Genomic DNA, 13,984 nt, shown 5'->3' with positions numbered 1-13,984 from the left:
AACACATTATTAGTCAAAGCACAGTGTTTTATATGCAAAACTATTTGTAGAGAGGATGTCTAACGTGCCTGTGCTACACATGTAATACCAGTGTTTGACCACTAGAGGTCAGGCTTTGATTGCAACACGAGCAAAAGCGGCATCCTGGTTCAAATAAGGTTCAGTAAACGTCATTTTATAGCAGGGCAGTGATGCACGTGATGGCGTCACATTGCTGACATCATCACAAGCGTTGAATGGATGAAGTGGGAAAAGTTCAAATCCAAAAAAAATAAACTTTTTATTTAAGGACCGCAACGAATGAGCTGAACCTATCCTAAAAACATCACCACTACATCACAACACCTTTGTTTCACATGAAGGGTGAAAGAAACCGAAGACACTGAAAAAAACAACAACAACTTAAGTCTCACTTTTTAAAATACACTTCTTTATTTACAAAGGTTACAAGAGTGCAAGTTGGACAGTGGGATATTTGGTGGGTATTCAGGTTGAAAAGACATAGACACAATAAAAGAAAAAAAATAAATAAGACCACGCTGGCCGTGGGTCATATGGTCAGTCAGTAAGGACGCGACTGACGCTGTGAACAACAGCGTGTTCGGTTCCTGGCGGAGATAGTTTGAGACCGAGCGGCCCACTGTCAGTGGAAAGTCAGATTCTCTTCAGTTGAACTAATCTAGAAGTGACGCTCAATCTTAAACCAAATGAAACTGAAGCCAGGCAAATGATAATCACACAGTGTGAAAACCGTCTCAAAATACTATTCAGTGTCTAACTCCATCCTAAAGTCTGACTCCATGCGCAAAAGAGCCACTTGTTTTTTTGTGTAGAAGTGTTTCAAACAGATTTGGATGGATGGCGAGTTAATGCAGCGTGCTGGCCTTCTTTTTCTCTGAAGCAAACGTGAAAACGATCAAGCACCGTGATTGTGTCTGGCATCGGGCCATTTCCCCGCTTGCGTAAAAGCTGCGTCATCAATGCAATGGTGTCTTTTGACGTTTCTTCAATTAACATTTACTTAAATTGAAATCCATTCATAGATGCCACGACTGTCCAGAGCACTTACGAATCCAGTAGTTCTGATGGCGCTGAGCGTGTTGCGTCTTTCTTTGTCCATGCGTAAAATTGAACCATGCCTTGAGGAGGCACCGGCAGGCTCCACACACACTTTACAGAAAGAAGCAAGACGGTGAGTGAGAGTGAGTTGGGGGAAGAAAGAGAGTGTGGGAGGGTGGGAGAGAGCCCTCCCCCCGCCAAATGTCTCGATGGATCCACTCCTTCATAACCCAACTCTTCTCCAGCCTTGCGCAGATGGCCAAAGTGTCCAAACCGGACTGTGAATCAGCACAAACGGCCACAGGATGACAAGATGAAAGCAGATTAAGTATTTAACTCTTCACCTACTGCTTTGTTTTATTTAGTCTATAGCGAAAGTCAAAGTAGCCAAACACTCTGGAAAGAAAGAGCATTTGGCTACATGTGAATGTCTGCCGGTCTGCCAGCGCACTGCGCTGGTGATGCCATGCCGAGAAGTCATACCGGCGACGAGAGTGGCGGCACCGGGCTCTGGCTGAAGACCTCAACGGGACGCCGGGTGCAGGACTACCCACTGAAAGATGTAGAGTCTGGGCGGAGGACGATGAATGACGCGGTGCGAGTCGGGGACGGTCTCCTGTCTCCCACCGCTGCAGGTGCGGTGGGAGCGGAGAGGAAGCAGGGCGCCCGTCTCAGTCTGCTGGGGAAGCCGCTGACCTACAGCGCGCAGAGCGGCCGCAGGAACGCGCGGTACCGGCGTCTCCAGAATTATCTCTACAACGTGTTGGAGAGACCGAGGGAATGGGCTTTCGTCTACCACGCTTTTGTGTGAGTACTTTTAGTTATCATACAGCAGAGTGGTAGACGGGACAAGCAACTTTTTTTTTTTTGTACTGGTTGGTACTGCATGTTGCTCACCTGACTGTGATGACCAGCTGGGGTCATGGTGCACACACACATCTTGGTATGAAATTCATGCAGATTGTTTAATTTCTTAATTTCTTCTACTCACTCACACATGCAGTTCTGTTTCATTCACCTGTTGATTGATTTATCGCTGCATCGCTGTATGTCAGCACAGGATTTCTTTTGAATGTGATCACCTGTTGCTCCAGCCACAGTGTGCAGAATCACAGGATGCACAGAGCCTGAAACAGTTAGAATAAAATGACCTTAAAGATGGACTATAGGTGTGTGTGTCTGTGTGTGTGTTTGTTTGTGAATGTAGTTTGAAAGTTACATTGCACGTGATATTTCACACCTGACTCAAAAAACACTGCACATAGAATCAATAAATCAGACAAAGTACTATATTATGTCTAATCTCTTCCTAATCTTTGCGTAAGGCTGGGAGCTCCAGCAGATTTGGGGCCCTTAGAGAAAGTCAGTTAACTGTCAACTGAAAAGGGTGAATGTTATATTAACTGTGACTCCTGTGCTGATTTTGAGTCTTCCATCACTGGTTTGGACAGGGAGTGCGTCTGGGAAAAGTCCTGGAGGGACTCTTGAAAAGCTGACATGTCTCAGTTCTTAAACTGGAAACAGCCCTCAGCTGACCACAGCTTGGTTGTCCTGGTGTGACAATGCTCCGTCATGGCCAGAATTTCAGATTTCAGACTTTCTTCATGCAGTTTCAATTAGCCAATTTCAAGATTATTGCTGACATTCAGCGTGAGTTTTCCTGGTTTGTGCTTGTCTAAACTGATAGGATTTGTTGTTCCATCGCCTGGTGCTGTTTGAGTCCATGGGCTGCTTGTCAACATGACAAACACACTTACTGTAAACTGTAGTAATTCACAACAGTTGTTGGTTGTGATCATATCTTAAGAGGTTGTTGCTTGAAAAACCGGTTAGTCTGCGAGATCCTTTTGCAGTTTATTCTTTGCTGTGCTTTTTCTGTGCTGCTGATCCGAGAGACCACCTGCCAGTTAAACGATGTAGGTGGTGCTGTGACTTGATTAAGTATGGATTTCTATAAATGGCGCTCTTTTCTGTGCAGGTGTTCAGGTGTGTTAGCAGCTAGGTATTTTTCTGTTTATTTGAAACGCTGTGTAAAACGCATCATATCCTTTGAGGCTGAGGATATTTCAGAGGACCACAGCATGGCTGGTGTGATGAAACACCACATCCCCTCCTGTTCCAACAGTCGTGTTGGGCGAGCAGTGCTGTGAGAAGGAGGAAGTGGAGCTGTCAGAGGAGGGACCGTGAAGCCGGATGTTGCCGTTTTATTTGCTCAGGCGGGACAGCTGAGGTCGCAGGGGTTAAGTTGTTACATCTGCTCACGACCGCCGTTGACTTCAACAAACTCTTTAAGTGAGATAAAGAAACCTCAGTCAGATTTGTACAGTCATCTCGCTTTGAAAGTGTGAGCCTGTTTTTATGGACGTTGAGGCAGAAAAATAAATTTTAAGGATTCAGACAGGAGTCATAGATGTGCATGTGTCTGCTGTACACATGGCAGTGTTTCAGTGCGCTTTATTCTACACATATTGTAGACTGTGATGCTTATCTGCAAATACCCACACAGCCCATGTGTGTGCATGGTATGCTTAATTAGTATTAATGTATTGAATGATCTTGACATCACGGCAGTAATCATTTAGATATGATCTCCCATGTTCAGTATCACTACTAATAAATGCAACACCAGAATAACATTGATCTCTCAAGCAGCAGCAGCAGCAGCAGCGAATGCAGGGTTTCTTTTCTTCACCACATCAGAACAATCAGTCATTTGAGCCACACAAGCTTTTTTTTTCTTTTCGCTTTTACAGCCTCTAGAGGTGGCAGGAGATTCTGTGCAAATGACGTAATCACCCAAAACTCGACTTGCTGTAAGGACAGCAGGTGTCGAAATGTTGGAGACACCTTAGAGTGTTTCCAGCAGTCACAGTGAACATGCGGCTTCAGGATTAGAAGGTTTAAGACACTGTTTTGTTGCAGCCATCTTGGTCAAGACTTAGACTCGATGATTTACAGATAATGGAAGTAGTTTCATTTCAGTGCAGATTGTGTTAATCACAAAAATGCATGTTGCACTTAATTTCCAGCTATTTTTCTATTGCTCTGGCACTTGTGGTCTCTGAGCCTTCACTGGTTTATGTCTGTTCCTGCTTGTCTTACGTGTTACTGCCTTGACACGTCAGATGTCATTATGCCAAAAACAATCTGCAGCAAGACAGTGAACGCTATTTTGCCAATGCCCCATTTCGGTGTCTAAGAGGTCTGATGCAATTGTGTGCAAGTACTCTACCATTAGTGATCATGCACATTTTTAGCTTGTAGAAAGATAATTGGCTTCAATTAAAAACAATGGGAGTCTGAGGCACTTCCTTTTTAGAGCAAAATTTAATTGGCAAAGAGTTCTTTCGGCTGCAGCGTGTCAGAGGGTTTTGATATTTAAAATGGCTCATGTAAATAAAGCCATACATGGTCTATTGAGTGATTTTTGGCCACTGATGGCAGACAAAAGCAAACTCTCTGCAGCAGAGCCATAACAGCGTATATATTCAATTACCGGACTAATGTTTTAATAGCTTATTTGGAAGCAAACAATTTCTTTCTTACCCAGAACAAGCAGCAACTTTGGCATCTCAGAGGAATCTGCCAACTTTGAAAAACCCGCAGGTCTCCTTGGCTGGTTGGACTGTCGTCACCAGTCATTCATTGTCTTCCTCCGGTGCCGTTTTGCACTGGACAGTGCTTGCGTGAGGTCGTGCTGGGAGCAGCTGCCAATAGTTATTTATGAATGGTTTTGGGAGCTGTTTGGATTCAACAGTTTGAACTGTCCACAAAAACAATGAGCTGAAAACTGATCCTCAGTGGGAACAATAGCACTAAGAAACACCACGTTAAAGGGAAACTTTTTGTTCAGTGTTACAATGTGAGTTATTGCTTCACAGAGCTCTTAATTTGTACTCTTACATTCATGTCGCACCCATCAGAGTATTTGTTGATTCGTTAATTGCCACGGTCATTTCTGGTTTCAGTCAGCTTCTAGATCTTTTCTCATTTGTGGAATTCGTCATAAACCTTTGAAACAACTCCAACACGAGACTAAAGCCACTGATCTGAGTTGATTTGGCAGAATTCATTCAATAATTTTCATGTAAGGCTGCAGTAAAACTTTGAAGTTTAGGTTTAATTGGAGTATAGTGAGTCACACCTCTTATGCAATAACTTTTAATGTGGATAGTTTCGGTCCATCCAGACTGCAAATGAAAGCTAGTCAGTGAATGCAGCATCCCATTCCACAGTGAAGAAACCCTGTAATGTAACGTTATGGTTGGCCAACATATTCTCTGCTCCATTGATCCACCCACTACAAACTTCATGTTCTGTATTGATTTACTGTTATTTCAGTGTGTCAGATGACATTTAGGTGAATGGATTTCGTTTTTCCTCATCAATCACTGCCGTGCATGTTAATGCTTGGTGGCAGGGAGTGGTTAACACACACATACGCACATGCTTGTACAGCTGCTTACACACGTAGACGTATAGATAAACATGCACAAAGAAGACACAACTAAATACACAAACATGCAAAAACACACAGATACAAATTCAATATATTTACACACACGTTCACAAATGACATACTGTAAGCTTATACACTGACATACAGATGCACACACACACACACACACACTCATATCGACACACACTGTGTGCACATGGCTACGCACACATGCTACACACAAACACATTTACACGTGGTAGGAGATGAACAAACACACAAACAAAAGAAAGTACATGATTTATAAAAGGAAAGTCTCCTTTGATCGTTTAATTAGTCAGCTGTTGTGTTGAAACAGATGCTGCTGTGTGGTTTTGTGTTCCATGCTGTGCAAACATGTTAGAAAACAGCTTGATGGTGTGTCTGTGTTTGTGTGTGTGTAGATATTTGAAGTCTATATAACGTATTTGTGCCACTCTGTATACTCTGTAGGAAACCCTTGATGTGCTGCTGATGTCTGCTGATGGGCTGCAGTATGAATCAAGACACTGATAAGCATCTGGGCTTGCTTTTTGCCAAATAGTGCTCTGAAACACTGCTGGCATTAAGATTCAATCTCTTAATGAGATGGCGTGTGTTGGGCTAATCACATTTGCTGAAATGGGTTCCAGCCACAGTCTGCATTATGTGCTATACTCAGAAGATGATTCCTTTCAGTGTGTGTGTGTTTTTGTGTGTGTATGAATGTAGTGTTTCACCCAATTTTCAATCTGTTTACTCAACATTTTTTGATGTTCTGCAAATGTGAAGATGATATACGCCACTTGTCCATGCATTGCTGTGTGTACGTGCTTGTGTCGTGAAAGCGAATAAGAGTGTGTATTCAACACACACTGTGCTATCAGCGTGAGTTTATGTGTCCACGTGTCTGCTTTTGTGTTTGAGAATGAGCAACAGAAATATGTGTGTGCGTGTGTGAGGCAGAGATTGATTCAGTCACACGGTCCGAGTGCGTCAGCAATTGATCTCAGGGCCGTTCTGGTCTATCGACAGGTAGCACATCCAGCCAGCCTGATGATTTGCCACAAGGTGGATACACATTAATGATCAACCGCGGTCTACTTTTACCCTTTAACCACACAAATTTGTGCAGTCTGAGATGCATTAACGGTCAGCTGCAGTTGGCTCTTTCAAGGGAATGACTCTTTATTTCTATCCGAACGGCCATGCAGCATTTACACTAATGAGGATTTGGTATTACAGGACAGACTGACCTTACCAAGTACTTTTCCTGACACGTGTCCTTTTATGGTTTGTGTTGGGTGGAAGCAGCGTGATGGTGTTTGGGCACCACACATTCAGAGGGCAGAGGATTCGGATCAACAATTTGATGTACAACTCCAATTCCAAAAAGGTTGGTCTGCTGTGTAAAACGTAAAGAAAAACACAATGCAAGCATTCACAAACAAGCTGGGTTCACAAAGTGGTGAACCTTACCTCACTCCATCCTCGCTTATGAACAGCTGAGCCTTTCCACGATGCCTCATTCATACCCAGTCATGATACTATCACCTGTTACCAATGAACCTGCTTACCTGTGGAATGTTCCAAACAGGTGTTTTTGGACTTTCCCAGTCTTAAGTTGCTCCTGTTTGAAACGTGTTGCTGACATCAAATTCAGAATAAGCAGATATTTACAAAAATCAATGGAGCTGATGAGGTCAAACATTGAATATATTGTCTTTGTACTGTTTTTGAGTATATGTTGAAAAGGATTAGCAAATGATCACATTCTGTTTTATTTATGTTTTACGCAGAGTCCCAACTTGAGACTCTGGATTTGTCTCTAACCCAGTCTTTCCCTCACCACAAACATAACTATATTAGACTAAACCATAGAGGTGGGCCACCGGAAAACAGTCATACATTGAACGGTCGTACTTTGGAAGACACTGACAAACATTTTTATTTGTGTATAATGTGTTTTTCATGAACGAGTAGTGTTAGGGAATACAGTTCGGAATCCAACAATTACATTGCAGATACTGTTTGTTAAATAACATTAAACAATATCTTGTTTTCAGCTTCAACACATGTTAAAAATAGAAGATGAGCTGTGTGCGTGTGGAGGGTTTGGAGAGTTTTAAAGGCACCGTTGACAGAGTTGATTCTTTATCTGAATTATGGCTGTCGCAGCACATTCAGTTTCCTTTTATCCAAACCAGGTTTTCATTGTTGTGTTTGGTTTACTGGATGTCTCCCAGCCAGGTTTGATCAACCCACACGTTGTTCACAGTTCGTGGAACTGGCAGACTTGTTGTCACCCTTCTGGCCATATTTCAATATCTACAACCAACTGAGTATCTACTAGTGTGTTTTAGGAATCATCTAATGACCTTGTTTGTTTTCCTCGTAGTATTTCTGTTTGTCCGATTCAAACCAGCCATAGCAGTCTTGCTTGTGTTTGTGGTGATGAGAGGAGTGAATCATGAGAAAAGGCGACATCAAAGCCGTGACTGATAAGGTTCATATGGTGGTTTGATCGATCAACAAGTTGTTCATCTCGGAAGTGAAGCAGTGTGTTTGTACCGTCTTTTCGAGACCTGAAACACTAGAAAAGGCTCCTTCACCCAGACATTATTCAAACTGCAGGTGCATTGATGGAAAAAGAAAACGTAAAATTCAGTCAGATCTGAAGAACATCAAAGGCGTCCTGAAGAGACTGCACTTTGTTTCCTGAGAACGAGACGACATTTGAGACACCTGAGCACATAAAAGAGTCTCTGTGTTTAGGCTCAGAGTTACTTCCAGGTAAGGAGGAGGATGTTGGCGAGCACCCAATGGAAAATGCTGGAAAATGCGAAGGACCTATTAGATAGTATGAATAGCAGAGTGCCGCGTGTGTGCGTTTATGTGTATAAATACTGTCATGATGTGTTCCGGTGTTTCCACGAATTGGTACAGAGTGGGTACCCCATTAAAGGTTGTGTGTGTGTGTGTGTGTGTGTGTGTGTGTGTGTGTGTGTGTGTGTGTGCGTGCGTGTATTTTATGTCTTCACTAGAGAGTGTAAGTCTGCACAGACGCAGTCTAGATTTGTGTGTCCAGGTCGCTAGTTGGCGTAATTTCATGGATGGGAAACAAGAGAAAATGCAAAGTAAAGAAGACTGAGAGGGCGAGAGTTGAAGTTTTCTGTGCAGGAAAACACAGAGGCAGAATCTCAAAGTTTGTTTATTCCACGCGTTCTCAAGGAAATACAACATCTGCTTGTCTACTCTGATTTGAAATGAAGGAAAAAAAAGCACTTATGTGAAGTCATCATATCCAGACACAAGTATTTCACAGACAGCTCTGCATGCAAGATATGCAAACACATCATGATGGATATACAAGAAATACAAGTTCACTTAGTCAAGATCTTGTCAACACCAGAATGCTTGTAGATTAAACATTTTTCTCTTCTTCAAATATAAAGTCAAAGCACGTATTTAGGAGTTAGACCCCAAAGCAGCTGTGGGAGAAGTCCTGGTTTTCTACTGGTAGAGATAATCCATCTCCACCATCATCCAATCCATCCACTGGTTTGGAGGTCTCTTTAAGTTACACTTAAAGATGCTCCAGTATTCAGTATCTCAGAAGCAGCTGCCAACCATCAAAGTTTTAAAAATCTGTTTTCCAACAACTTTGCTAATAGGTATGCAGTTAGAAGTGTACCTCTGGATTTTTCAATAACTCCCAATAGCATTCAGAAATCCCCAGATTTCCTCCCAGTTAACCACCGATGTTGTGAAGCTCAACACATCAGCAGCTCAGAGAATATTTTGGCAGGAGGGAGTGTGATTTATCATTCAAAGTGATGATTAATGCATGAATCAGTGCATCACTCCGCACAACGCACAGTGGATCATCAGAAAATCCCTCTTCTCCTTCTGAAGTTAAACCAAACACTCTGTATTTGTCTACAGTTTGAACCTCAGTGTCGCAGATCTTTCCAGAGCACTGGGACTGCTTATGCATAGATCTCCATGAGCGTTCAGTGTCATCACACTCAGAGTATTCTCCTCAAAATTCCTGTGTTAAGTACGCTTGCTAATGTGTAATAAAGGAGCTAATTAGCCTGCGTCAGTGTGGGGAGATTTGATGTGCAATCAGATCAACTTTGATGTCAGTTTCATCAGAGAACCAGTCAGCTTTGTCAGTCCGAGCTCGCTGGTGAGAAGCTGCGAGATCAGAAGAGACTGCAGTGACAAATATACTGTGACACTCGAGCAGCTCGCACAGGAAGTGTGTAGGTTGAAGGTCTGTGTGTGTGTGTGTGTGTGTGGAAGGGTTTGAGAGAGAAGGAGCGAGCAAAAGATTAGGTTTCTTTCAGGGCACATACTTGAATGTGTGTGTGTGTGTGTGTGTGTGTGTGTGTGTGTGTGTGTTTTTGTGTGTGAGCAAAGGAAAAAAATGGTTGGTTGTGAGAACAATTGTACATGTGTGTTTAGCGCTGGTGTAGTTCAAACAACAACTGCTGTACAGGTGTTCCTCCGAGTGTATTAGTATGCAGAATTACACAGTGTATCTGTTGCTCCATGCATGTATGTACTCTTGTGTGTGTGTGTCGATGTGAGTGTCAGCATCAGTGTGTATCTGCTCGTTAGTCATCCGGCAGCCCTCTCGTACATCAGTGGAGGTGCCAGTTTGCTGAGCAGACCCCGGCGCTGATGGACGGAGACAGGCTGAGCTCGTCTGTCCCGCTGCCCACACAGAGCGCACCGCTGCTGGCTTCACGTCATACCAGGGTCTCCTGCCCCGCCACGCTCGCCTCAGACGTCGCCCTGTCAGCTCTCTAAACATGAACGCACCTCAAAAGCGCACACTCACACACCCACACATATTAACACACACAAATGCACAGGCACTTATTTTACACACGTACACACATGCTCGGTTGTTATGCTTCATTCACGGTCCATCTGTAGTATTACGCTCTCTGTTGGAGTTTTCTTCCCAAGCGATGTCTCCATGCATTGTTTTCCTTCCATTTCTCTTTTTAAAAGTTACATATGTCATAGAAATTTTGTTGTTGACCGCGCCAGTCAGCTGTTTTTCCATGTAGTTTGAAGTTCTGTAACGTTGCTCATGAGTGTAGAAAACAACTGCGTGCATCTGCTTCACAAGGCACTCAAAACAAATGTCGCTGGTGTTTGGCAGGTGGTTGCTCTCGCGTGTCAGAGCACAAACACTTCATCCATCCACCCAGAACTGTTACAGCATGTAACACCCAGTAAAACCACAAACAGTAGTTTTCACTTGACTCTTTGAGTACAGATTAAAGAAACAAGGTAGACAGAGTGAAGTCTTGACAGTCCAAAGCCAGCTCACATTCCCTGTTGGTGGACGAACAATCCAACACTTCTAAGTTCTGTTTATGCTAAGCTAAGCTAACCACCTCCTGACTCTAGCTCCATACCCCTCTAGCTTGTCTCCACACATGAGAGTGGTCCCAATCTTCTCACGTAACTCTTGGAACAGAAGCAAATTAACTTATTTCCCCAAAACCATTTCTTCAACGTGACGTATGACAACTACAGCAGTGTAAAAGTACAATATTTCCCTGTACGTAATAGAGAAAGTCATAAAATGAAATGAAAATGAATGCAATCAAAGTAATGTACCAATACTGTGGAATTATGCTGAGTAATTCAGTAAATGTAGTTAGTTACTTTGCACACAGCTACTGTATATGCACACACAAAAAACACACTCCATGCAACAGTTTCTCTCTCTCTCTCTCTGACACACACAGACACACACAGCTCTCCATATATTCCTCTGAATTACTCTTTGCTCTGTGGCCCTGAGATATCCTCTGAAATGCAGATATAGCAAGATTTATGAGCTGTATATAGTGATATATCTTAACCACCTGGGGTAAGAGTGTGAATATTTCAGTAGGGGTGTGTGTGTGTGTGTGTGTGTGTGTGTGTGTGTGTGTGTGTGTGTGTGTGTGCGTGTGCGTGTGCGTGCGTGCGTGCGTGCGTGCGTGCGTGCGTGCGTGCGTGCGTGCGTGCGTGTGTGCGCGTGTACAAAAACATACAAGCCAGCTCAGCCCAGCACATATTGTGAATAATTTATCTTGGTTAGTCATACACATTTTTCCCAGGTGACATACTGATACAGGCAGAACGGCACCAGCTCACCCACGCTGCCAAGTTTCTCAGACAGAGTGAGACAGAATACTGTACCAACAGGTGTTTGCTTCATTTGACATGTTTTCTTCTGCGCGAGGATTGGGGAACGTCATTTGTCATGCCGCTGGAATAATTGGAATTGGGGTTGTAGAAGATGGAGGCATTGAGAGGAGGAGGGAAACGGGAGGTGAGGAGAGGGAAAGTAAAATGAGATTATAGAGGCAGTGTGCTCTCCAAGTGTACCGCTGTAAGGTACATGGCAGTCTGCCATCTCATTGCCACAATCACGACTCAGATTTGAAGTGTAACACACATGTGGACTCGAGGCATGTCCTATTGAATGAACGCAGAAGTTAAAGGTTATGATAAGAAAAACACAACAGAGGACGTAAATGAGACGCACACTCAAAAACACAATCTAACCTTTGACTTGACCTGGTTGGAAAACTGCAGGTGATGGTGTGCTGCCATGTGAATCCACAGAGCGGCTATCAAAGCCAATGTTTCACTGGCCAGTTTCCATTTCAACTGCAGCCTCTGCTTCATCCGACCCACACTGTTGTACTGTGAGATACAGCCCAGGGGCCTGTTTCACCTAATTTGCAACACACAACCTGAGATTTTCTGCGGGTGATAATTTCTCACATTCATTCATCTTCCTCTTATCAAAAAGACTCTGGACTAGAGACCCATCCATGAACACCTTAAGTCTCCTGCTTTGATCCTGCAGGATTTGCAAATTCATTTGCAATGTGTGAGTGACAGTTGGAAATGGAGACAGTGAAGCAAAATATTTCCCAAATTAGCAGGGATTGCCTGATTGTGGGATATTGAGGGCAGGAGGTGACACCAGTTCTGTCCCCTATATTCCTGCAATCGAATTTTCCTTCTTCTCCGCATTTGAGAAACTTACCACAATAAGATTTGGAAAAATTTTGTCTACACCAATGTTTTGATCAGATGGTGTAACGGTAAATTCAGTGGCATTTTGACAGAAATGCAATGACATTTCACAGCTGGGAACAAAATGCCATTTTAATAATTATGACATTAAATCTCAGACATCTAAGAAGTCCTTGACAATACCTCAGGCTCCAAAGTAGACATATGTACAGGGCTTTTATGCAAATTAGACCAATTTGGTGTGTTTCTGGCCTGTCTTGCCGGTACTCAGCTCAGCGTCAATGTGCAACCTACATGACACAGCAGAGAAGAGGAGATGGGGGCAGGAAAGACGGGGTTAAGAAGAAAGGACACATGTAACAGGACAACAGCAACTTTAGTATAAAATAAAGTTGGTACGCTGCATTCCTCATTTTTCCATTCCATCTCTCGGCTAACGCTGAGCTAATGTGGGTAGGCGTGCGAGTTGGCTTGGCTTCTGGTGTGAACTCATTACAATTCCTCTGATAGAGGTGGAAACAGCAAGAGCGTTCCTCTGAAGGCAGCCTTGAACAATCTGTTAGCTCCTGCCAGTAGGCAGCTCATACAGTCTGTCTGCGCTGAACTTGTTTATTTTGATACGCAGCAGACATTTGACATGTAGAGAAGATGCTTTTAAAGCTGCAAAGAAAGATCCACTGAGAGCGTAGCCTCAACATTTTGACTTCATTTTGATTTAAAGATTAATATCGTCCTCTCTGCCTCTTCCTGACCCTGTGTTTTCAGGGCTGCTCTGAATCAATATTCCTTTATTGCCTTTTAAAGATGGCTGTTTTGTTGTGGAGGCATCAGACCTTGGCTCCCCTTTGAAGTGCTCTGAGTGAAAGAATCCATGATGTATGTGCATGAATTTAATGACAGTGACTGTGGCAAATTACATTTTTCCCCCCATTTTTTGTTAAAAGCTATGACGAGCCAGAAGGTGTCCTTCTTGGATGGTGTGTCCCAGAGCAGCGCTGTCCATCATCTATTTCTCTTTGTTTACTGAGTGAGGTATTTTTATTGTCCCCTGCTATGAGATCAAGGGATGCCTCGTTTGTTTGTTGGACTGCCGCATCCTCATTAAACTTGAGAGAATTATGCGTCACACTGCCGCACTCCAGTATCCTGACACTAAATCAGGTTCAAAACAACTGCCTCACACGTGAGCTGCCGCATTGTTTGCTTTGGCATGTTTAAAAGGGCCATACATTTGATTTTACTGATTTTACAAATGGCCATAATACAATAGCTCTATTGGATCAAAGCTCAGTTATCCTGTGACAATGTGTCTGTCTCTGTCTATATGCAGCTTTGTGCTTGATATAGATTTATGTTGACACTCAATACTGCCCACGCTTCTGCAAGCCTGCGCAACTGCATGGTCCA

The 13,984-nt window shown here is 43.2% G+C and overlaps 1 protein-coding gene across 1 annotated transcript in view; it reads left to right on the top strand.

Annotated features, from left to right (window-relative positions):
- Positions 1-1,502: 1,502 nt before the first annotated feature.
- The window catches only part of kcnq5a (potassium voltage-gated channel, KQT-like subfamily, member 5a), a 91,015-nt gene continuing 78,533 nt past the window's right edge, over positions 1,503-13,984 (top strand). The window contains exon 1 of the mRNA XM_076743076.1: positions 1,503-1,866. Coding sequence (XP_076599191.1) covers positions 1,526-1,866 — 341 coding nt within the window. The 5' untranslated portion in view covers positions 1,503-1,525. The remainder of the gene's footprint in view (positions 1,867-13,984) is intronic.

The sequence above is a fragment of the Chaetodon auriga genome, chromosome 11 (genome assembly GCF_051107435.1).
Source record: "Chaetodon auriga isolate fChaAug3 chromosome 11, fChaAug3.hap1, whole genome shotgun sequence".
Lineage (NCBI taxonomy): Eukaryota > Metazoa > Chordata > Actinopteri > Chaetodontiformes > Chaetodontidae > Chaetodon > Chaetodon auriga.
The sequence above is the reverse complement of the archived record's forward strand: the minus strand, read 5'-3'. Positions and strand labels throughout refer to the sequence as shown.